This window comes from Lichenostomus cassidix, chromosome 15, assembly GCF_008360975.1.
Source record: "Lichenostomus cassidix isolate B80296 chromosome 15, HeHo_3.0, whole genome shotgun sequence".
Lineage (NCBI taxonomy): Eukaryota > Metazoa > Chordata > Aves > Passeriformes > Meliphagidae > Lichenostomus > Lichenostomus cassidix.
The window spans coordinates 8,656,293-8,681,997 of record NC_139496.1 but is presented as its reverse complement, the minus strand read 5'-3'; the positions used below and the strand labels follow the sequence as shown (position 1 = coordinate 8,681,997).

The following is a 25,705-nucleotide window of genomic DNA, read 5'->3' as shown; positions in this document are numbered from 1 at the left end:
ATTAATTAAGAAAAAACAAGCTACAAACCCTAACACACTCAAACCCTGAGTGTAGTCTGTCAGAGGAGTGAACCAAATATGTGTAAACAGAAATAATTTTAGCTGTTACACCAAGCTCATTAAATTATCTCAAACATCTGAATACTTAAGAAAATACCATTGTATTAATCACTCCCACTAGTTTCAGTCTACTAAGCAGGAGATCACAGTCTAAGTGCTAATACACTTTGAATATACACACAGGGAGCAGCTGAAGAGACAAAGATTTAAATAGAAAATGACCTGGTAGGAGTTTTCAGGTCTGATTTTTACTGTGTCAGCAAATCAAATAGCCTGCAAAATTCATAATTCATTCTGAGTACCTGTTAGGAAGTGCTTCAAGTGAAAAGTTTGTGGTGGCTTTTTTTCTGATTCTGCTTCCTCTAACCTCCAGAAAAATTAAACAACTTCATAAAAGCCAAATTTGTGAAACTTTATTGACAGGACGTGAGTAAGCAAACTGGAGGAGATGAAAGAGGCAACGGAAGTGAACAAAGGCCATAAAGCTCCTGGAAAAAAGCTATTTGTCACTCAAGCCGTTATAGAAATTCCCTTGTCAGATCAGAGTAATACATCTGAGTGTTCAGAGGAGCACGCTGAAATACTGACCACTATGGGCTTCATTATTTTCACTCACCCACTCAATCCTATTTTGTTTTGATTCCTTTCAGGAGGCTGAGAAAGTCACCTTGTCTAAGTGGTCAACCCCTGCTGTTTCCCACAGTAGCTACCACGCAAACTCCAAAAGTGTTCATATTATGCCAGGAAATCCTACCTCCTCCACAGGAGCCAAAGAGTCTGGAACAATAATACACTATACAATATTCAATATTTTTACTCCTCTAACTTCAGGAATTTTGCCAAAAGATGGAGTACTGTTACTCAGAGAACTTCTGCTTCAATGTCTACATTTCGGCTCCACGCAATGATACTGCAGTCAGCCAGCAAACTGGTCAGCCTACACAGCAACAAATATGCTCTTACCTATCATCATCTGCCATTTTATCTTCTCCACCTTAACCTTTTTAATTTGGCCAATTATATCTTGCTGCAGCCATTAAGTTAAAAATGTTTATCTGGAAATGCTACCTGTTTGCACAGGTACACACAGACTTGCATCATGCTGCTCTCATGCCACATTCTTCAGTTTTCATTTTTACACTAAGACAGTGTATATCCACGAAAAATACTTGTATCCTTCTCCACAGAACTGAAATTCCTGGAATATTTCTCATTAAATACACTTCTTTAATAAAATTAAGTTAATTTCACTATTAATTCCTTTCTTTCTATAAGGACGAAAGTTATAATGAATTACTGTAATTCCAGGTAAATGAAAACCATCACTGGTGCAGAATGAAATTCTCATGGGGTTCCAGAAAGGCAGGATGAGCTGTTTATCTGATGGAAGTGGATTTGTGTTCCCTTACTGCCATTTGGGGCCTTTCACCTTCAGAGTGAGATTGGTATTTTTACACAGACAACATACAGGAATGAAAAAAATCTGCCATACCTGGAATATGGAACAGAGAAGTGCCGTACTGAGCACGATCAGACACAGGCTGATATCTATCTCAAAAGCAATTCTGGAAATATCTACAAAATTGAATATATAGAAGAAGAAACTGCCTCAATTAACACCACAGAATCCTCTTAAAATAGAGCTGGTAGAAAGAGTTCATCAAAAAGCACAGTTCATCTTGGCTTATCACACAGTTTCTCCTAAGAAGGAAGCACTGAAGGAAACTTGACATCCATTACATGAATGTTCCTCAGAGTGATGCCATCAGTTTTAGAACAAAAGAAGGAGGTATTTGAAGACAACAAGGTACAACTTCACCATTTCAGACACATGCACATTACTTGCATGTTCAACACTCTTGTGTGAAATCCACATGTGGATATTAATAGGAATTCTGTGTCAAAGCTTTCAGACAGAAAGTATAGGAATTTGTAGGAGAAAGGAATGCTAAGGACAGCTAATTAAAGATTCAATTCTATGTCTTAGATTTTCTTAAAAGATTCAAGATTTAGTCTTTTCTGGTTTTGTTTGCTTTGTTTTGTTTATGCAGCAGTCTACACTGATGTAACTGTTCTTGCCATTTATTTCCATTATAAAACCAGCAGAAATAACTCACAGTAAGAACATGCAAAAACTAGTCTGACAACTGAATAATAGACATATAATACAAAACCATGTATTTTAAAGACCTTTCATGGATCACTACCTTTAAAAGTTTGTTCTCCTACTGTATTTAAAAATCTATTTAGTTTTTTAAAAATCCTATTTAAATTTTTTTAAGAGGAAAGAACCCAATCCAAGTGTAAAAGTAACCCCATTAAGTGTCTAAAGGTAGCTCTCCCACCCGTATCTGATACACAGCTAGCAGATGGAAAAATCAAATTATGGATTTATTCATCACACATTTGTAAAAGGACACTCTTCACACAGTATTCCAGCAAGCCTCCACCTTTCAAATACTGTTTAGAGTGGGTGGAATGGCTGCTGTTAGACTTTTAAGATCCAGGTTTAAAACAAACTGCTTATGTCCTGTAACACACTGCAGCCTCCACAACAGTCTCTCTTCTCCAAAGCAATAGCTTCATTTATTTCAGGGTTATTTGTTCCCTTGCTTACCTTTGCCTAGAAATTCATCTACTCAACAAAAGAAGAAACTTTTCCTAGGGAAACAGAATGGAAAAAAATAGCTGTTTAATATCCACTGGCACAAACGACAGTTCAAAACCCCATGCTTGTATCCCCAGGGATTTAGATTTATTGGCATCTTTACTAGCTGGGTCTTGGAAGCCTGCAAAGTTGGCCAGAAAGAACAGTGTGTATATATTGAGACAGAAACCCTGTGAACGACGGACATTTTTCACTGATGAGTTCTGTTTTTCCAAGAGGATGGAGTGAAGAACTGTAAATAACATGTTGGGCAGAGGTTGAAAAAGTTACCTAGCTTTTTATAGGCAACTTTAAGACTTCATTGCTTACTGGGTTTCTGGTCTCAAGCCAATCACTATGAAAGTTTCACTTGCACAGTTAACTCCTTGCTTACCTTTGGTCCCAGAGTTGGTACTAAGATTTTGTAAGAGAGTGAGCACACATGAGAGCAAGTGAGAGAGAATGAGAGAGCTAACTCCTCTGTACCTATCAAAAGCATTCTTTCAACTAAAATGTTACAAAATCAGGGGACAGGGGATGTATGAGTAGAATTACATTAACTTTAGAAATGAAAAAACAAGGGGCAAAGATGGAAAATGGCTTGTTAGTAACAAAAGAGCTACTACCAAGGGTAAAGTCAGAAAAGAAATAATTTAACTCTGACTGTAGGGACAACTTGTATCACACTTTCTTGCTTCCCCTTTCCCCAGTAGAAGCCATTTACCATGCCAGATGAGAAGAACAATGGACATTAATATTACTTGCTAAAATGTGTGAATTTTTGAAAAGCTACCTTTTTCTGCCTGTTTCAAACACAAAAACCTCAGTAAATTCAATAGAGTCACAGTCACCAATCTTCCGTACATTCAGTTTCATAAAATTGACTTTCACTCATGGTTTGAGAAAAGGGCCAGGCTATCACCTTATTATGCATTTTAATGAGCCAACTTGCCCAAAATTTAAGTGTTCATTAAAAAACAAGAAAACCCCCCCAGTTTCCAGATTTGATGCAAAAATAATGTTGTAAATAAGAATTATATTTAATCAATGCAAATATGCCTTCCTGCATCTGCAGGCAGGTAAGATAGTGATTTTGTCAGTAAGAGTTCCTTTATCCTGTGGCTGAAGGGACATACAATGAAGGGTGCTGGAAGCATCACACCTGTGACACTGTTGCTCTGCAGAAGATACAATGAAGGAAAACGGAGAACAGTAGCAAAGACCAAAAAGGAAGAAAATCAAGAAAAAGAGAATGGGAAAACACTTATTAGTTTTAATTTTTCAATCTTCCGAACTTTAGCTTGCACTGTAACCATAAAATATATGGCATTTATACAGCTGACTGTATTTACAAATTAAGGCATATGATTATACAATCACTTGGCTCAGAAGGGACTGCTGGAGGGTTTTTCATTTATTCCTCAGCAGCTTTCCACAAAAATATGTCTTCACCACACCAGAAATGGTTTCCTCACACAGATGAAGAACAATAGCTTTATAATGTCATTACTGGAGAACATAGGAAAAGCTCTGAAATCCTTGTTAAAATTCCTGGGGCAGCAGGCCAGGCAGGCAGCATGTCAGCTGCAAGGCAGAGCAGCAAGGTCTGTGTTAGCTGTGCACAGGAGAGGCACTGGCTGACCTGCAGAGCCTCAGCCCCTCCAGCCCCTCTGCAGCAGAGGCTCCCCACAGCAGGCGCCTCCTGAGCAGAGCCCTGCACTGCTGACAGCACCAGGCCCTCAACTGTCACACCATTTCACAGAGTAGCTTGCTCTTCCCAGCACAAGGAGAAAATATGTAGCAGAGAGATGTCTTTTACTTAACATCTGAATACTTCACAGTCGGTGGAGAGCTGGCAGGAGGATCTGCATTACTGAATGGCCTTTTCACAAAGCAGAGCACTCGCTCATGCTGGGCCTATTCCTGCCCAAGGAAAACACTGACATTTCATGGCTACAATATGGCCAGCTCCTGAAGAGATTAAAGACCATTCTGTCTTCTAAAGTAGGTGGTGATTTAGCCATCTCCTAAACAGATACCCCTATCTACCTACTATAAGCACAGAAAAGAAAAATAAGTAGTAGAAAAAAAAATTAGACTATTAATATACGTTCTGTGTCATCCTGGTATCATTACTATTTTATTAGTGCAACTACACAGTGTTAATGGCAGAGGTGACCTTTTCCAGACACTTTTTTTGCATATCACCTATTAAATGGTACTAAGTCTAATAACTTGCTTCAAGCATTACCTAGTTACTGGAATCAAAGTGGAGTTTTTTTGGTTTTTTGGGGGGGTTTTTTCATTTTATTTTAATTGATCCCTTTATGGTTTCTGTTCCCTTGTGGTTGCATAAATATGGCATCCAAAACACTCAGAAGTAAGAATGGCAAAACTGAATAACTGAACCCTTGTGATTTCTGGGATGTGACTTGTGATTTCTTTTTTTTTTTCTTCCCCTTAATTTGAGTTGGCAACCCCTCATACTCATTTTTACATAAAGTGTTAGAAGCATTAAAAAGACCAACACTTTTTTCAGAACCAATAATGATAAAAACTAAAACATAACCATTAATTTTCTTAAGAGCCCCCATACATGATTAAACTCCAGCTCTCACCATGCTGAGGGCACAATCTCAACTCAATGGATGCACTGTAAGTTTCTTCAAGTTTTTTCCATTTCCCCCCAGTCTGATTTAAATGGCAATAGAAGGCTCGTGTTCCACATAGCAGATGTCGAGGAGCTGGAAGCACATTTGCCAACCAAAAAGAGACACACCAACGATGAGCAGGAGGAGAGTAACTCAGATCTCTCACCAGCCAAGGACAGGAAGGAAAGCAGAGTGGTAAGATTTCTACAAAAGTGGTTTTAGTCTGCTGTTGCCTCCAGTTTCAAGTTTTTCGAGTACATGGCAGGAAACACTGAACCTGAGGTTTCAGTCAGGTTGTTTCAAGCAACCCTGAAGAGCTGTCCCTTGGCAACTGCATGCTGTTTGGGGGTTCTTCAAGGCAACATTAGTAGCAAACTCAAACTGGGTAGAACAAATGTCTAGAATAGGTTCAGTACACCCCTAATGGATTTCCCTCTTCCTTTGGATGACATATAGCCAGTTGTCTCTTACAGTGACATTAAATTCTGTAACAGATCTTTCATTGTAATCAAAGTCATGAGAATCATTAATGCTGAGGTTACACTTCAGGAAATGGGAGAGAAACAAACAAAGGCTACTGTGTTGGATCAAAAGCAAATCCCATACATTCACTCAATGCCTTATTTCTGACAGTGACCAGTAATGTATATCTTAGGGAATGTATAAAAACAATTGAGGCATCAAATGAAACTTTCTTGATAGAACTGCCCAGCTTCCAGGAGAAGCTTTTTTGTTGCTTTTTTGTCCCCTATACTGGGGACTTCATAAGAGCATTCTTTCCTACATCTCAAATTCACCTGTACGGCTCTGTTCACATAGAATCCCAAAACAGCACCCTGCCCTCCTTTTCCAAATCAACTTGCCTCTGGTAAGACAGACAGATGTAACTCTCAGTCTGGAACACAGCTAAGGAAGAACCTGCTACACGGAGAGTACCAGAGAAAGCTCCCACTGGTTAACACCATGCTGTATAATAAGAACTACCTTTAGAAACTTGCAGTACCCAATTTAGACTTCAACCACTCAGTGTCCAGAACTTGCCCTTCTGCTCAGCAGAGTCTCCTGCCAGTGCCCAGACACAGCTGGCATGAACAATGGCAAAACAAAGGGAAATCACTGCTGTCTCCTGCTTCAGGCTCTCAGCGGATGTCCCCACCTTAATTTGACCCTGCTTGCTCCGACCTCAGAATGAAGGGCTTTACAGATACAGAAAAAAAAAAAAACCACTGCACTGCTTTTGGAATTAAAAATAGAACAATTATCCATAACAGCTTGCAGCAAGACTTTGTGCACGTCAGTGTCTACATTATAGTATACAGTGTGCATGCACAGCTTTTGTCTGCGGGGAACAGTTACCAAAGATGGACATCAAGATCTTTATTACAACAGATTATTATTACCATGGAAGATGTGCCGGGAAAACACAAATAGTGTATATTCAACCATATGGAGAACTTGCTGGTCCATGGAGCTCAACCACCAAAATGCTTCTTCCACAATCCCCACCCACCCACAGCCTGATGAATGCCCATCATCTGTGCACAAAGTTTAACTTTGTTTTATTAATAGTAGCATGAAATCTGGATATATAAGAAAGTGCCCTGCTATATAAAGCAATATATTGGGATTTTTTTCTCCTACTGAAATAATTTCTAATTTAGTTACTATAGAAACCATCCTGCAGCCATCCTAAAAAAAAAAATCTCTGTATATATTTACACTCACACTGAGAAAAAGGAGAAAAGCTGGAGTATACCTGTCCATGCAAGAGAGAAATGGCCAAACAAAACAGACTTGACAGTAATTTATAGGAACGCAGCTGAAAGTCCTTAAAATCTAACAGCAATATTCATTCATATGATTGTCATCACTAACAAAGCCATGAACATGCAAAAACCTCTGCTCATAAAAAATCAGGGTCGTTCTTTTCTGCTCGGGAAACAAATAGGTACAATAATGCAGTAACACTATTTTTTCTTAGAACTGAGAAAGTGAAGTTCTGAGCATCCTGACATTATTCTGTCAAATGAGAAGAAATCAGGGCTAACTGAACATGCCTTTTTTTGTTCATTTAAGTCACAACTGAGTGACAGCTAACAAATTATACAACAGCCCATGACACACAGATCCAGACCAGCAGTTCTGCAGTAAAATTTAACAAGAGACAGGTTTTACCCAGGTTTATTTCTTTTCACACATTACTGTCATAAACATTTCATAAATAATTCTACTAGGAGTATGCATGATTTATAAAATGTCTGGGAGGAGCTGCTAGCTTTCTCTCTAGCACTCTGTTGTTTGTACTTGTAAAATTGAGTCAGCTGTAATTTCAACAACCCTGAATCTTCTCTACAAGAGATTAAAAACACCAGTGCTACTTGCTCCAGAAGAAAAAGGTATTCCAGCAGTAAAATATCTACAGAAAACCACTGAGACATTAATTTAACTCTTTTGTATCATGAAGGCTAAAGAGTTCTCAAAAGTAAAACCAAATGCCTTTCATGGAAGCAAATAAACACTTTAGGTAAAAGGCTTCTGTTGAAAATAAGCCCAGGGGACATTAATATGCTTAGAAAATCTTAAGGTTGGACATTTAATTTCCAAGATTAGATGAGACTACTTCTGTAGAGTGCTAGAATTTGTGTTTTATCACCTGACTCTGTATGTGAAGACAGGAGCTGGGACAGTGGGCTGCACCACCATCTGTACAGGGGATGACACACCAGAGTGTGCTCTGAGCACTGACCCAGATGGTGCAGCTCAGTTGCTTCCCCACTGCCTGGCTGGGAGCCTTGCATGAGAACAGAATAGCTGTGGTTTAACCCAGGCAAGGTCAACGCAGAGCTGAGAGGTTGTTTCCCAAGTTGTTCACAGATTTAGGTTTGTCCAATTCTGGAATGTCAGCTGACACCACCAGCTTTTTGTCATGGGCACTTGTAGCCCTTTCCCTCTCAGATCTGGATTTTCTCACTGTGCTATGTCTGTGTCATCTGTTCTGGATTAATGCCACATGCTTCACACAATGTTACTCGAAGAGGATTTTGAAAATATAGCTGGGTAGAAAATGAGACCGCCAAAATATTTTATCATGCTAAACTCGTGCCTGTTACCAGGAAGACTAACCTACATGCATGCAGGAATAAGTCAAGATGTCCCCACAGCTGAGACTGCAGTTCAGTCCCCAAACTGCAATTTCTAAAGCCTGGAGGTAGTGGTCTACTTGGAGGACTCCAGACTAACACCACCTTTATATACTGACAGACCCAAGTTCAAACTGAGAATATAACTTACAAATACCTTCTCTCTTTTCTAACAGTATTGCCAATGTATTACACTGAGCCAGAATATACCTTTTGTTGAAGGTTGTCTCTTCTTCCAAAGTGTATCTAATTTCCGATTAAAGAAATCAATTATGGGAATTAAGTTTTTGTTGATTTACAAAATAGCATTATTATACTGCTGTCTAGAATCTATACTAGCACTTTTCATCCTTCAGAGTATAAAAATATCAGTGTGCAGAATAAGAAATAATTACTTTTTGAAATAAAGCTAGAAAATTCCACCTAGGAATACAGTGGAATCTCTTTAAATTAAATTAGCTAGCATTAGCATTCAAAAACTAGACACAATTTAGGTCAACCACTGATCTTTCTTAATGTGATAATTCAAATTTTCAAGTAGAAACACTCCCTTATACACACCTCTCAATTCCCTACTGCTCATCGTCCTCATACATTAAAACAGAATACTTTTGACACTTAACCCTGCAGTGATGAACAAGTCAGCCTTGATCATGCAAAGTTCACACTTGGCTTGAAGCATTTTGAATAATTCCATTAATTTCTATGGGAATACTTGCGCTATGTGAATCTGAGTCAAAGCATTCAGCAGTTTGAAGAGCTAATCACAGCAGGATTTTTGTAGGGAAAACTGGCAGATAATGCAGGGAAATAACCAGCACAGAGCCACGTAGCCATCAATCAGGTCACAACTGTTTAGTCTACCCTATCAGGCTGTGCCCTGGTTTCAGCTGGGACAGAGTTAATTCTATTCCTAGTAGCTGGTACAGTGCTGTGTTTTGGATTCAGTGTGAGAATAATGTTGATAACACACTGATGTTGTAGTTGTTGCTAAGCAGTGCTTACTCTAAATCAGTTTCCCAGGCTCTGCCAGTGAGGAAGTGCACAAGAAGCTGGGAAGGAGCATAGCCAGGAAAGCTGACTCGAGCTGGCCAAAGGGTAGAATAGAGGAACATATATAAACCAGTATAGAAACTGTGGGGAGCTGCCAGGAGGGGCCGATTGCTGCTTGGGAACTGGTGGTGCGTCAGTCAGCAGGTACTGAGCAATTGTATTGTGTATCACCTGTTTTTCTTGGGTTTTATTCCTCTCTATTTGTTATCTCCCCTTTCATGACTTTATTGTAATATTTTACATTATTTTTTAACTGATCTTAGCCCATGGGCTTTACCTTTTTTCTGATTCTCCTCCCCATCCCATGGTAGGGAGTGTGGGAGGAGAGTGATCAGATGGGTGCATGGCATTTAGTTGCTGGCTGACAGTACTTGTTAATCAAAACTTCTCTACAGAAAGATGTAATGATCTAGAAACCCTTTTTTCAGACTGATCCATGAGTTAATTTTGAACCATTGTCAGTATTCCTTAGCTGTTCAACCCATCTGAGGGCTTCTAATCAGAGAAGAACACTTACCTTGTACTTAACAGAGGTTTGCACAGAGATGCTGATTAACATAACATACAGCAAAAATGAAGATAAATGTTATCAGATACAAGACAATTTCACAATTACAGTATTAAAACAGAAGCACTGGATGGGAAAGCAGAGACAAAATTCTGTCACTGCCATCACTGGTAACCACATAACAGATATGGACTGTAACACTGCCCAGAATGACAAGCACAGCATCTCCAGGCTCACCGCGCACTGCAATCCAGAATTGCTACAGAACCCTATCACAAAAGAACAGAAATCACAAAAACCTAGAACATACCATAGAAAAGCCAAAGATACCAAAGACAAAAGCAGTGTGTAAGTGGCAATCACAGCAGGGAATTTGATAGATAAATGCAAATGTAAGTCTGAGAAAGATTCTGTGTCCCATATCAGTGACAGGCACAGACACACCAGTGCAAGATATCACAGACACAGGGACAGTCTCTGTGACACTGCTGCTGCCTCACTGTGGGACTTGGAGATGCTCTTTCTGCCAAGCCATGCTACAGAGAGGAGAATGCAAGAATGCTCCTTCCAACTCAGGTTATTTCTTAGAGCAAATAGCACTGTTTTTCCATCATGAGAAGTGCAGGTTGAGTTGAGAAACAACAAAGAAGAGAATAATTAAGATGAGGAAAATTAGAGTTTTTAAAGAGGGCTAAGCCATCAAGTATATGGTAAATGATGCATAACTGAAAAATGTTGGTGCTTCTCCCCCCATGTTTTCAAGCTCATCAGAAATAATCTTTCTAATGTGGTTCCCTTCAAGAGACGGATATTCACCCAGTAAATATCTCCATAATTCTCCTTTCCTTTAGCTGCTCATGGCTTGTTTAACGTTCCTGTGTGGAACTTCACATCCCCATCCCCTTGCAAACCTTCTGAACGAGAAACAGGTGTTGCAGTGATGGCTGGGAAAGCAAGCTGTGTTTATCAGCTGTGTAAACTTACGTTGAAGAAATTGGTCTTGTTCCTCTCGCAGAAGAGGCCCTGTGCAGGCATGTGCTTCAGCTGCTGCCAGGGCACCCCGCTGCCCAGCAGCACATCCCGTGCCCACTGCAGGTTCTGTGGAAAACAACAGGCAGGTGAGTGGCAGGCAGGGGATGGAAATGCCACCACAGGTAAAAGTACAAAAAAAGTACACTCTTATTTATTAATGCAGTGTCTTTTCTCATTTTCCACGTACTTGCTGTTCCAACAGTATTTGTTCTCCCCACACACTCTGTGGAAGCACTTCCAGCTCTTCCCTTAGGCTAACTGCTTGCAGGGAATACCTGCTAAAGCTCAGGACTCAACCTTCAGGCTTAAACTGCAGCCTTCTTTTAGTGGGGTGGTAAATTCAGACCTTTTACCCCTACCTAGCCACTGCCCTCCATGGAAGTTCACTTAACCTCCCTGGAAATTCCATGACTGTCATCAAACTTGGTCAACAGTATTCAGTGAATTAACAAGAAAGTATCAGCAGGGGACTAAACAATAAATGACAACAAAAAATTGATAAAAGCACTATCCCTCTACGAGATCAGTGCATGAACCTCTCTTGTGTAGCTGAGAACTAGGGACAGCTGTTGCCTCCAGGCAGAATGCTACAAACAGATGGGACAATCATTAATTGTAAGATTTCACCGATGGAAGCTTTGCTTTACTTCATTTTTTATTTCAGGGTTTGAAAGTGGCATTTGAGTCGCATTTGGACAGCTTTGGTACAAACAACTTCAAAACAGAGGACATGAAAGAAAGAGGAAGATGTTTGGTTCATAGAGACAAATGAGAATATTGGACTCTGGCTTGTGTTCTGTGGACTGGAAATATGCTTCTGTGAGTCATAAATGTAATTAAATCATGTCCATCCAGGAAGTGTATTCCAGCTGTAATACCTTTGTGTGTGTGTGTGTGTGTGTGTGTATGTGTGTGTGTGTGTGTGTGTGTGTATTGGGGTGGGGAGTTATTAGAAAAGTCCTGTGTTCCAGATTATTTTTGTTTATGAGACTCTGGTGGAACAGTAAAAGCTCTGCTCAATCATCAGTGCCTTTGTCCTAATGACAGTAATCATGCAGAAATCTCCCATGTCTTACCAGAATTGGAGCATACCCTCTAGCAAAATGCTGATTATGGATTCATGTGCAAGAGAGCTGAACATTGGCAATACTAACCAGATATTTACGGGTGTCAAAATTCCTTCATTCAAAGAGCTCTTATAGGTACTTACACAGGACCTTCATGATTATAGTGTTTCACAATCAAGGGGATTTGGATAGCTTTCTTTTGGTATGAAACAAATACATGTTCACTCATAAACATCACAAGGTACTTTCTGGCTGGTCATGGGAATCAGTAAATTTAATTATTATCACTGAGTGTCAAATTTAATTAAGACTGAAGAAAGCAAAGTATGTACACTCAGCTGCATACTAACTTTTTTCTACATAACTTCTTTTGTAATATATGTTTCTGTAATCCTGTTAACCTAATCCTACAAAATACTTGGAAATACATACAGAAGAAAATACAACACAAGAGAACCTACAAAAATCTGGTCTTCCATGAAAGTCATCTTGTTTTGACTAAAATCAGAATCCAGAAAAATAAGCCTATTGCAACATCCAAGATCCAGGCGTATAAAATGCTTTATTTTATGCTAATCACAGTCATCAGATATGTAAGTTACTTCCAAGTGTGAAAATGAAATAAAACTTGCTTAATGTGTGGTAATCTGGATCTTACAGTTAAAACTATCACATAAAAATTCAAGGAAAACAAAACCCTTAAGAAAGTTACCATCCCACCACAAAGCTTAAATCTAAAATCCCAGTCTAAAGCAACCTTAGTTACGGATTTATTCCCAAATGGAATTTTTACAAGGAAAAGGTTAAGAGATCATGAATTGTAGCATCATGCTGTGGTGCTGGGATGTGCTGTGCACATTACACTGACCATCCACAGGCATGTGTTTGGTACACATAATTCACAGGCTTTTATTGAACAAGATGATGGCAGTAACCCAGCTAGGAGGAGAAAAGATCACTCAGACAAATGGGGCAATTACACGGTAACTTCACACAATCAAAACTAATAGGAATAAAAGACATAGTTACAGATTTTCCACTACCCTTCCTCTTAAATCAGCATGATCACTTATTCCCCATAAATACGCCTGAGCAGGTCTCAACTCATTAGATTTCACAGAGTCTGCTCTGCTTGGTTTTCAGCTGATGAAGTTATTAGGAGTGGGTGAAGGGATCCAGGACATAGCAAAAAGGATTTATTCCTCTTGGCGCACTGCTTGCCAGTCTGAAATGCTGGATTTGGCTGTCTGACTCAGGGCAATTATGAAATACTCTTTCCAGTTCAGCTGTTGCCTCCCACATCTTTATCACCCCAAGATTCAAAGACAAGATGACTGACAGGGTACAGTAACTTGCAAAAAAGCTGAAGTAGAAAAGGAAAAATCTCTTATGGTCAACCAAATGGAACTGTGAGTCACTTGGGATGGATACCCCTTAACTCAATGGTGTCAGAAGCACCTTTACCTAAATTGGAAATTCCACAAAGTTTCTGAGAGGTGAACAAAATGCTCCAGTACACTTTAATCCTTCTCTCCCTTTTCATTTACAGTCTATTAGAAGGCTTTGTCTCAAAAACCTCTTCCTACTCCTGCATCAAATAAAAGCAAAATAAAAACACCACTGACCTTGATGGGTGGCCTTTTTAATGAACTGTTATTACCAAACTGTTCCTACTTGAAATGGTTACATCTATTATGCTTACAGATTATGTCTGTATCTAAGTATATATTAAGCCTACATACACATAATCTTGTAATTTTTGCTCTGCATGCATTATGCCTAGTTTGACTAACTTGTCATGTCACTGACCTTATGTCACACCCAAGATTAATTTCCCCATTAAGGGCTCTGCTAATAACAGACATTAGAGACCATGGAAACTTAAAAACTAACACAAACAATATTTGTGAGCAGATTCTTCCAGGATTTACAGAGCACTTTTTATTTTGAGATTTTAAAAAGCATGTAAGTATTTTTATTTCCTGACAGCCTGCTGGTTGCAGATTATCAGACCAGCTCCACGTACTGATCCATAAGCACCATAAGGCAAATACTTTTCACAAAGTTACACTGACAAACAGTGTCTTGCCAAGTCCCAACTTCTTCCAAACTGTGCCAACATTCATTTTGGAGGTAAAAATCACAAAGGATGAAGACTTTACTTCAAGACAAGGTTAATGGGAAACTAAAACTACTGCCCAAACTGGCCATGAAGTAACTTCTGAAAAATCATCCTTACTTCCCTGCACATTTACTCCAACTCAAAACAGCTGTGTATAAATTTGCTCTGATAACAGACTAAAACAAAAAAAAATAGACTCCAAATATTAAGATGGATTTTGCAAGGAGAAGAAAAAACCCAACACGTAGCCAAAACACGTAGCCAAACAAAATGTGCAAAGATTTTGAAAAGATGTTTAAAAAAACACTCAACAAACTATCTTTACTAATCTCACAACAGCAAAACCAGGAAAACTGTAAGATGGGAGAAAACAGATTGCATATGGAAAACTTGTTTCTCTATGCACTGTGGAGACCTGCCAATCCTCTCCTTTCCCAGCCAACCATGAATTTTGGCCATCAGTCTAAATTCTTCACGCAAATTCCTGGCATTGGTACGTAAATGCTGAATTTTCCAAGATGGTTATATGTATTTAAAAATCAATTTCAGTTTTCTAAAACTTACCACTCTGACCCCCCCCAACAACACAACCCGATGTAATTTATGTCATTTTTAAAATCAGGCTTATCATGAGTATATGTAAGCATAATTCTTACTCCAGTTACTGCTGAAAATGCACAGATCCATTTTGTGTTTTAACTTCGTGCAGGAGTATAATTCTCTCTAAAGACATACTAGTGTGCCATTAAAACACAGACATTTGACATTGCTCTACAAAAAAGCCTGAATGAGTCATTAAAGAAATAAAATGTAAAACCCATGTGAAAATATGTAGTATACATATATCAATAAGAAGATTTTTTGTGGGGTTTGCAGTGTCAAGTGGTTGTTTATTATGCAGCAAAGTAAAAAAAAGGACAGTAAACCCCGAAAATGCCTGTCAAAGCCAGCCTGGTAACTACTAGTCTCAAACAGGCAGGATTCAGTTTTTCTGAGTTCCAAGAGGAAACAGATTTAGGCAACAATGTGTATTTCACATAGAAATACATCACTGAGTTGATATTTATATAAGGAGAGAGATATAAAAAGCAAAAGAGAAGGCTTCATCAGGGAAAAATAATAGAAGAAAATATTTTGCAAGTAGTTCCTCAGGCAAGGACATGCTATTTGAACGAATAAATTGAAAACAGGCAGCTTTTTTTTGTGACTGTTGATACAAAATCATGTCAGCAACAGTAATGACAGATTGTAGGAATCTACGGCTCCTATTCATGATTAGCTCCATGGAAAAATTAACAACTGTTACATACAAACAGCATAAGACTGTTTTCAAAACAAGCTCTCTACAAAAAAGGGTAATATTTTTCTGGATAATCACTCTACAGACAAATGGAATATTGCAGTAGGCTAGTGAGACATGCTTGTGCTCATTTTGCAGTGACACTGGTGACATGTTTTTCACTTCGAGGCCAGGGGTACAATTTGTTTCCCCTCCCTGTTATCCACATAAGCTTCAGTACTGGTGGGGAGGAAAATCCAGGAAGCCATGCAGAGCAGCATATGACCTAATATAAGACTTCCAAATATAAAATCTGTGAATTCAAACCTTGATTATGACAATTAGTAATATAACTCTGATAATTCAATGTACTATTCCTATCCATTTTACTAACAGAGATCCAGGATACCCAGAAAGTTTATCTTTGTCATATGATGTGTTTACACAATACTGATTAATTTCTGCTTCCAAGTCACTTTTCAGTCCACTTATTCAGTAAAATAAATAATTGCTGTCATTTTTATGAGAACATCTTAATTTATGTGACATATCTAAAATGTAATTCTCTGCTGAATGACAGAAAATTACTTAGTTCAGTAATAAAAAAAGAAATTTTCTCCTTAACTGACCTCACACACTAGTCAGACAATCTAGGAGCTGAAGACTTCCCAAAGTGTAGTTTCATTCCCAGCTGCATTGAACAAGCTTATCTGCTGTAATTTAAGACTGAGACTTCTGAGTAAGTCCCAACGGCAACACAGTTTGTTTGCTTGGGCAGTAAGCTCACCTTGTGAGTTTTGCTGTAGGTGTACAGGTAGGCCAGTCTGTAGAGGCTCTTGTAGTGCTGGGGGAAGCGGCTGAGGCACAGGCAGAAGGAGGCAATGCACTGCTCCGTCAGGAACTTCCGCTGCTCCTCCAGGTCTGTGGGAAGACCGTGAGGAAATTCAGATGTATCATCTCCACCAGGCTCAGCTTTCTTTTTGCAGTCCCACTGTGAGGCTGGGGGGATGGCAGCTTTGTTGGGATTGCCAGAAGCAGACTGAGGATCCACCACGAGTTTCTGGCCAGTAGGCTCAGCAGGATTGTAAGATTCTGAGCTCTCCAGCAGCTCTTCTGACTTTCCTGCAGCTGGAACAGTAAGAGAAAAGCGACAGTGAGTTTGCCATTTCCAAATGGCAAATGACATATACAAAATGACAAAAATTAAATATGAAAAAAGGTAATTCTTTTCTTCATTAAAGCATAGACAGAAATATTGAAAAAAATTATGACTATTCCTGATGTTCATTGAATAAGTAATCTGCAACTCATTTACAGAGCCACACAGTGATATCTCCATCATCTTCATTTGAGTTTTATCCTGAGCAATAGCATGAATTCAGCACACCTTACACAATGCAGGATTTTACACACTCTTGGAAGACTGAGGAGGAGGAGGGAAAAACCTCCAAAATAAAAGAGTAAATTCAGTAAAATTCTAATGCAAAGAAAAGAACAAGGAACAGAAAATTGAAGCCACCCTGCCAAGTGAAACATATTATTCTTAACAGTCTGCCTAGAAGAACACAATTCCAGAATACAATATGGGCTGAGACATAATGAGCAGCAGTGGTTCACCTGATGTGCATCATTTAGGATCTACAGTTCCATGTAAATATTTTTGTTATTAACCTGGTAACTCATAATTCAATTGAGCCATCTTTTGTTGAAAGATACCAAGTCTTACTTCAGAAAGCATCTGTTACAGTGGGAGCTTCCACATTTCCTGTTAGTTAGTCATTATTGCTGGAAACACACATGCTACATGCAGATTCATTTCTTTAACTTTGATTTGTAGTCATGGAAGTTTACCATGACTTTTGTCTTTGCTAGGATAAAGAGCTTCTTCCATTAATTCTTATCTCCCAGTAGACAGTGTAGATACACACTAAAACATACTTCATCCTCAAGAATAAAGCTGCTCCGTAACTTTTTCTCTGATAAGGCTGAACTTTTGAGACATGTTTTAGAGAACTCAGATTTTTCAGAATTTGATGTCTGTATCCATTATAATTTTACTGTACTGGTAGCTTCATGGAAAACAACATCTGTTCTAATGAACACCAGTAATTTAAGAATGCATTTGATGTTTTTTCTGACAGACAAGTGATGACAATAACACAACTCACTGCAAGCCTGAAGAAGAGCTGAGCTTTTAGTCTAGTAGCCCAAAGACTACTGGATTTGGTGATTATGGAAGTACTATTTTACAAAACTAGAAACTGGCATCTATTTCAGCATGTTAATGCAAACACCACCACAGGCTTCCCTAGCTTAGGCAAGACTGAAGTAAAATGTTTTTAAAAACATGAAACCAAGGTAATCCAAGTCTACAAACAAAAAGATGACTGCTTGGCACTTCTTCCTAGTGAGATCAGGGAGGTGATTCAGGACTATCCACATAGCATGGTTTCTGGATCTCTGAAATTGGGAAAGTGTGAACTGGCAAAAAGAATTAACATCCCACAAAGAGCCACAGCCTGGAAAGGTGTGTAAAATTTAGACATTGGGTTTGTTTGTCTTTCCCTGTTGAAGTCCAGCCTCTTTATCTACTGCCACATCCAACTGTACAAACATCAGACAAAGGGAAATTCCAGCTAATGGACTTTGAAACAGATTTTCCAGTGGAATACAGAACACTTAGTACTATTATATATGGAAAAATCTGGTAGAGAGCAATTCTAGTTCTTCACTGAAATGAAGTATACAATGGAATAAAACATCTAACATTTACTACTTGTGTTCTTCTCTATACTGAATATTAAGCTGCTACTGGGACAGAACAAAAAGGGCATCTATTCCTGGGAAAACCAAAAAAGTCTTGTTTGAGACTGCATTCAAGTAAATACTCCTTAAATTATTTAGGTATTTGAAACACTGAAGAAAAAGTAAGTAATAACCTAAAAGAAGGCAAGTCAGTCAAAGGGACACCAAAGACATCAGTTTATCTTCATTCTTTTCTTTGTAAGATTTAACAGACAGAATAAATTGGGTTGTTGGCCATATAAGTGAGGCACAATTCCAAATTTAAGCTACACACACATGGGCAGCAATAATACCTAGTTAAAATTCTTAGTCACAGTGCAGCATATTTCAGTGCTTCTGCAAGCCAGGAGAAACATTTTAATGAGACTATTGCAGCTGACATTATCTATTAAATCAGCCATACCTTTTTCCTCTGCAGATCCCAGGGTCTCTTTGCTGAGCATCAGTGGATCAGTACAGGTAGTAGAAATCCTCTTCTCTGTGTAAGTCTTCTTCAGGCTGTCTTGAGAACTGGCAGGCTCATTAAACATATCCTGTGTAGAACTGGAGTCAGACAGCACTGCTCCAGTGCTATCCTGACTCCTCTCTGCAAAAGAGATAAAGAAGGAATGCACCACTTCATACTTTTCAAGCTGTTACTTGTCTCTCAGTAACAGCAACACAAAACTGCAGCCACTCTGCAAACTTACAACTGCAATACAGGATCCTTCACCACCACCAATAAAAGGTATTTAATTATCACCACAATTTCTTCCTAGAATATAATCATGGAATTTGATTCAAAACCAATAATGCTCAACTTTCAAGAGCAGTTAGACTGGGGACACAATATTTCAGTTCATATGGCCCTGTAAAATTTCCTAGGTTTACTATATCATTTACCTTGAAAATCACCCAGTGTAATTTTGAATCTGACACTAGCAAATTCCAATTGACAAGACAAAACCATGAAGAACAATACTGGTAAAAATTACTTAAGAAGGAAAGACAAATCAGTACAATTAGAGGGCAAAGACTTACAGAAGTGATCTCTGATGCCAACTATCCTGCAGGTGTAAGATGCTATTTAACAAACGTTCTGAACAGTGATTTGATATGGCAAATAAACAACACATCAAAGAATTAGGCCTAACACAGACAGGAAAGCTCCTGGACTTCAAGGTAGCAGACAGAAGAATAGGAGAAGTGACTTTACCTTGACAGAGTGGAGCAGTGGCTGCTGACTACAGTACAGTCACAACTAAGCTGTTAATCTGCACAGAACAGGAATCGTGACTTTATCATGGGTGATAAAACACACCTCAGAACAGGCAAGTGAAAACCTCCCACCCATTTCTGAAACCTGCCAGATATAACCCAAGTTCTTCTACATCAAGGGTTATCAGAGGCAACCCTGCATGACTAAAGAACACAGCTTAGTCTCTCTGACAGAAAGAGGCATGCACATTCCCACTGAGATGGGAAACTGGCATTTTTCCATAATATTGTGCCAACCTAATTCAGTGTTCAATATAAAATTCCAATACAGGCAATTCCCTTTAAATCTGGAGTCCACAAGATTAATTTCCAATTTCTTCTTAAGACACTGATACTTGATTCTGTGATCTAAAGACGTCCCTGCTCATTGCAGGGGTGTGGGACTAGATGATCTTTAAAGGTCTGTTCCAACCCAAACCATTCTGTGATTCTGTACAGGAATGGCATAACCAGGAGGGGGTTACACCCATTGTCTAGGTAGTTCCACTGCATTCTGATTCATTAATTTTATCGATAAGATCAAGAAAGAAAATTAACAAAGTAAAAGTCCTTGCTTTGAGATGAGCGGATAATTTAATTAGATTTCTTCTGTTCCATCTGAATTGCACTTGTTCAGGAGAGAGCTAAGGGCCTCCTATGAAACCTTCCCTTTCAGTGAAAAGATCTTAATAAAACTATATCTTGAAAAAGAATGGGGGAACAGCATTTGCTTCCTAATTGGAAGCTATACAGTTGGTTAATGATGACAAGTTTTATACAGATAGAATGTAATTGTAAAGAATGGGAAGAGAAGGATTCTGAAGAGAGGTCAGTCAAGCTTTAAATGACTCATTTATAAACCTTTAATAACTTTCTGTGGTACAAATCAATACTATTGAACTCCCAGTTGACATCAAGAAAACCATTTACAGTAGTTCCCTTGATATTTTTTTTTTAAAGAAGATTCTGTATCTGTGGCAAAGAGGCTGAATTACTCATCTAGGGAAGAAAAAAAAAAATTGCAAATTTCCAAATGTTGCCACAAGCCTGCAGGTCAGTTCTGATATGTGGGTTATGACAGATGAAGCATTAGAATGTAAATCAAGAAGTGCCAGACCAAGATGCGAGGGTGAGATCAAATCACTAGGAAATTACAATAATTTTTCATCATGTAAAGATAGACAATGATTCAACACATTAAATTTCAAATGTATGCATGAGCTTTTCCTTATGGGAACAAATGTAAATACCTCCTTACAATTAGCTAGCTATTTTAACTTGAAATTTCTGCTTAAATGCGTGTAGGTCTAGGAAGGGATGTTCATTCTCCTTTTCTTTCAATACTTTAACTATATTTAAAAACTAATGATATCAACATTGGGCTCCTTAATCACTGGAAACCAAAGGCAGATGACTATTGAGACAAGTTCCTATTATATTAGATATTTCTTGAATGCAGCAGATGCTTTCAAACTAAGTGAGCCAGATGGAAAACCCTGGTGTATTCCAGAAATTAGCAGCAGCCACCAGTTATTAGTATTAATTTCTCAGAAATCACAGAGGATGGGTAAAGTCCCAGGGAATACAAAACAAAGTGTAGTACTTATCTTTACAAAAGATGAAAGGTCAAAGCTGTGAGCCACCCAGCCTTACTTTTCCACAGAATTATTTGAGCATAAATAAATAAATCCTTCTATAAGCACCTAAAAGATAACACGACCAGGAGTACAATATGTGGGAGTGGAATCCCAGCACACACATTCACATGTGGCTGTAAAGAATTTGTGATTCTCAAACCAAAAGTGGCCAAAATGTCAGGCTACTCTAAACACACTTCAGCAAAGCAGCACTCTTGAATGTGTAATCAGTAACTTCACAGAAAAAATATGTAAGAGTCTTCCTGTTCTACTGAACACTAATGAAAATTAAACTTAATTACGGTGTCTGTATTTGGGACCCACATTTTAAAAAAGACACTGAAAATAAGGAAAATTAATTCAGAGGAGACGATAAAAAATGGGAGATTAATGAGATGACATATGAAAATTACCGGGAGAATTGGACTTATTTATCTTCAAAAAGATGAAGGAGAATTTCCAAATACATATGATTAACCAAAATAAAAATACAATAATTGCTGTTCATATTCATTAAGTGCAGTGGAAAAGGCAATAGGTTTTAATTGCAACAAGAAAATTGACTTTTTTTCCCCTCATCTCTATCTTAACTGCTACATTCAGTTAGAAAATAGCATAGTGAACCTATGGAATCACTGTAGGCTTTCTAAGACAGGCAAATAGCCATCATTTTTTAGGTTACCCAAGATGTTCCTTGATATAATAAAAAGCTCTGTCAATACCTAAATGCTGCAGTATGTAATGCAGAACTTCTGGCAACTGCACCAATTCACATCCTAACTCTGGTTTTCTAAAAAGGAAAGAAAACTGCATATTTTTTATACATGAAAATACTATTCTCTTCTACCCTAACTCACAAATACATCATATATATATATATATATCTGTTAGGTGGCCACAAAGCATATATTTTTACATTTGTTGTGCTATAAAGCTTTTCCTTCATCTGATAAGAGCTGACTGTAGTTGAGACAGTCATAAGTGTTACTCAACCTCCATGCCAAAGACTGCAGTCTGTGAGGGATGAGAATGAATTCCAAACTCCCAACTGCTATCAACACCTGCCTTTTGAATGATGCAAATCCATGGAGAATATCAGTGCCTTTTAATAACTCCTGCTATAATTAAAGACAGTTTAATGCAACTCAGTGAAATTTAAGAGTTAAAAAATTACTGGTTTTAATATTATGTTTACCTATATTCTTAGTTTCCCCACCCAGCAATAGCAATAAGGCAAGCTTTTCCAAAATGCCAGGGTGGTCCCTTGTTGTAAGAAATTGGTAAATCAAGGACTAAATATTCTTTTGAGATCCCTGCCTGTAAAGTTCCCTATTACTTCAAAAGCTAAGATAAAAATACAGCTGGGTATTAATGTCCCAGAATTATTATCTGTAGCGGAAATGAAGAGACAAGGGAGAAAGTTTCACTAAATTGTGCATAAGTAACTGTAACAATATTCCTATGTAAAATGTGATCTGATAGTACATGTCTCTCCTTGGTATTATTATATTTTGTTTCATTACTTCATTGCATCATTCCTAAGTTTTAGGAAGATTTCAAACAACCTGATGAGGTGAAATATCTATTTGACGTAAAGTATTTCATGTTTATCTCCAAAGATTGAGAAAATGGCACTTGAAAGCAATTATTTTTTTCCTCATTTCTCAGAATGTACTCAACTTGTGACATTTCATTTCAAATCTGTGTCAGATTACATGACCTACTCTGTCAACAGGTGAGAAAGAGCAGCTCTGGACAGAAGATGTAAAAAGGAAGAATCTTGTTAAGTGCCAGTATATTAGTAAAAAAACACTAATTATTATCAGAAAGATCTCATTGGGATGAAAGAACTTGTATATTCATCTGTATCACCAAGACCTTTATGGTATCACACTGAGGTCCTGTCAGTCACATGGATGATTAAATCACTATCATTACTGGAACACATCTGTCACAGATGTTAGAAAAAATATCTGAAGTATGTTTGCTTTAATTTGATGCTTAAGAGCATTTTAACATTAATCTTATCCTGAATGAAATAGGTTTATTGCATTGACTTAAAAAATCCCTATTCCCCACTATTCCTCTATACCAGAAACAGCCATGAGCATGTCACTGGCACTGCTCCCTCAGCATCCAGGCACACCAGCTGCATGCCACTCCATCACCAGGACAGTGTATTAAACTTTGGAGAGCCTGAATGACTGTTGGATTCTAACATACAACAGGAGAAACAGAGCTCAGTACTGCAGCAGGCATTACCCTGTGCCAGTATCCTCCCACATGAGCCCTGTGGACAATCCATACACCTTGTTATCTAAACTGTGCCCACTCAGCACAGGAAGAGGGAGACAAGGAGAGTGATGTGTCACAGTGTAAGTGACCTGAACTAGAGGCAGACAATCCTAATGACAGAGCTCTCACTGCTAAGTGTGATGACCAAGTACCAACTGTGGTACAAACATACATAATTTATTCTCAGGGGAGCTGAAGCACAGCTTCATAGTGCCAGTGTGAATGAGGTGTTCTGCCTTTGACAATTAATTACTATGCAGCTCAATAATCCTCTTTTGAAACTTTCTGGAGGTTAAAATGAAGAGGGAGAAGACCTCTGAAACATCAGCATGCAAGAGGAGGTAACAGGCTCAGAGAGTCAAGAGGGTACAACTCACTTCTGAACCATATCTTTTTATGTCTTAAACATCTGAAGGAAAACGTATGTCTCCTTATGACAAGAAGGTATCTGAATCATGATAAACAATCACCTACAAGTCAAAAAATCAGAAATGACTGGCACAGAAAGCTTTTCTAAAGAGCTCTATACATATGCTAACTCAATTTGCAGAAAAGAAAAATCCTGCTGCACAGTTCTGAGCTTACGAATAAGCAACTATATATAACTTAAAAAAAAAAAAAATCTTGTCTCATAAAATAAAGGTGGGCTGTTCACAGGCTGTGAAGGTACAGACTCTCTTTGTCCTGCCTGGCACCATCTCTCCCCCCTTCACTTGAACATATGAGCATTTTTCTTTACTGGTCTGCAGTCAGAAACATGATGTATCACAGAATTCTCATTCTGCAAACAGATTCTACCCATAACGGAAGACAACATTCAGCTCTGCATCAAAAAGCATTTGCACATTATTAAAAACAAAGGAATTGCAGAGATTTGCATGGGAGTAGGTTAATTTGAGTACAGCAGTTTAAAGGGAGTTCTCTTTTAACATGAGTCAAAGATGAGAGTCTATGTTTTGTCTGCCTGCACTGAACACCGAATGTGTTTCCATAACTTACAGTCATATATTGCTGTTCTGTCTTCAAGAGCAGAGCAATAGAATATCTCACCAATGTCCCATTTATTTGGACAAATGCTTTTTACATAATCTCACACTACATCTCAGTGTGACACTTGTACTAATCAGAGAGAGGTTAAATTGGGGAAAGGTAAAAATGGAGCATACTGCAATAAACTGGGTGTGATTCATTATTCATGTAGTCCAGTATGCAGTCCCCATGAACAGTCAGCACCACGTGCCAGAACAGGGCATGTACTGCAGACCCAAAGATTTAATTTTTAACTGCTGAAGAGAGAGAATTTTCAAAGGCAAGATTTTAACATTCCAAAATGTGATGTGGATGTTCTTTTTACCCAGAGAAACATCCACTCCATCCCAGAAGCCAATTTAGCTTAGCATGAGTGACAACCTGGTGCAAGAAATTCCTCAGAGATCACCTTTGTCTCATCAGGATGTTGAGAACCCCCATTTACAAAAACTGTGCATCTTCATAACATTTGCAGAATTACAGACCGACAAACTATGAAGTGAGACTTCTCCCACAGCACGAAGCAAGGAGCCTTTCCCAGTGTTTATCATGCAGGTTCTGCCAATTATTAAAAGCAAGCCGTGACAGGTAAAAGCAGGAAGAGAATGCCTGGGGAACAGAGATTTGTGTAAAGGTTAGAGGCAGCACGGGCAATATTGGTTGCAAAAGCAATCAGGCAAAGACAAACACAAAAAAGGACATTTAAGTCTAATTACACACGACATACTACATGACATGGATGAAGACTTAAACAAAACAAGATTTTAACACTGGAATAGCAACGGATACATCATCTGCATACCACCACAGTACTATGGAATCAATTGTGTATCAACACAACAAAGGCATATTACAACAAAAAAAGACCTTCTAAACAATCTCCCAGTCTACATTTTGGGAAATAGATCCCTTATTCAGATTTTTTTTTTTTAATTTTAATACTTTTCTTGCTTTCTTAACTAACTTTATTGCTTTTTCTGCAATTGGTCTTTACTGACTACATACATCCAGCCTGTATAGAGGAGGACAGAGAGTATATCTGTTTTGCTTTGTAACACTGGTCATTTAGTCACTGACCATAACACTGGTCATAAGTGTAAATACACTTACATCACAGGTAATGATAATCTGGGTGCCTGGCAAG

The 25,705-nt window shown here is 38.4% G+C and overlaps 1 protein-coding gene across 7 annotated transcripts in view; it reads right to left on the bottom strand.

Moving 5' to 3' along the window:
• The window catches only part of CABIN1 (calcineurin binding protein 1), a 104,642-nt gene that overhangs the window by 47,972 nt on the left and 30,965 nt on the right, over positions 1 to 25,705 (bottom strand). For all 7 annotated transcript variants that reach the window (XM_085075938.1, XM_085075937.1, XM_085075943.1 and 4 more), the window contains 3 exons: positions 18,768 to 18,950; positions 16,347 to 16,687; positions 11,044 to 11,157 (listed from right to left, as the gene is read on the bottom strand). In XM_085075938.1, coding sequence (XP_084932064.1) covers positions 11,044 to 11,157; positions 16,347 to 16,687; positions 18,768 to 18,950 — 638 coding nt within the window. The remainder of the gene's footprint in view (positions 1 to 11,043; positions 11,158 to 16,346; positions 16,688 to 18,767; positions 18,951 to 25,705) is intronic.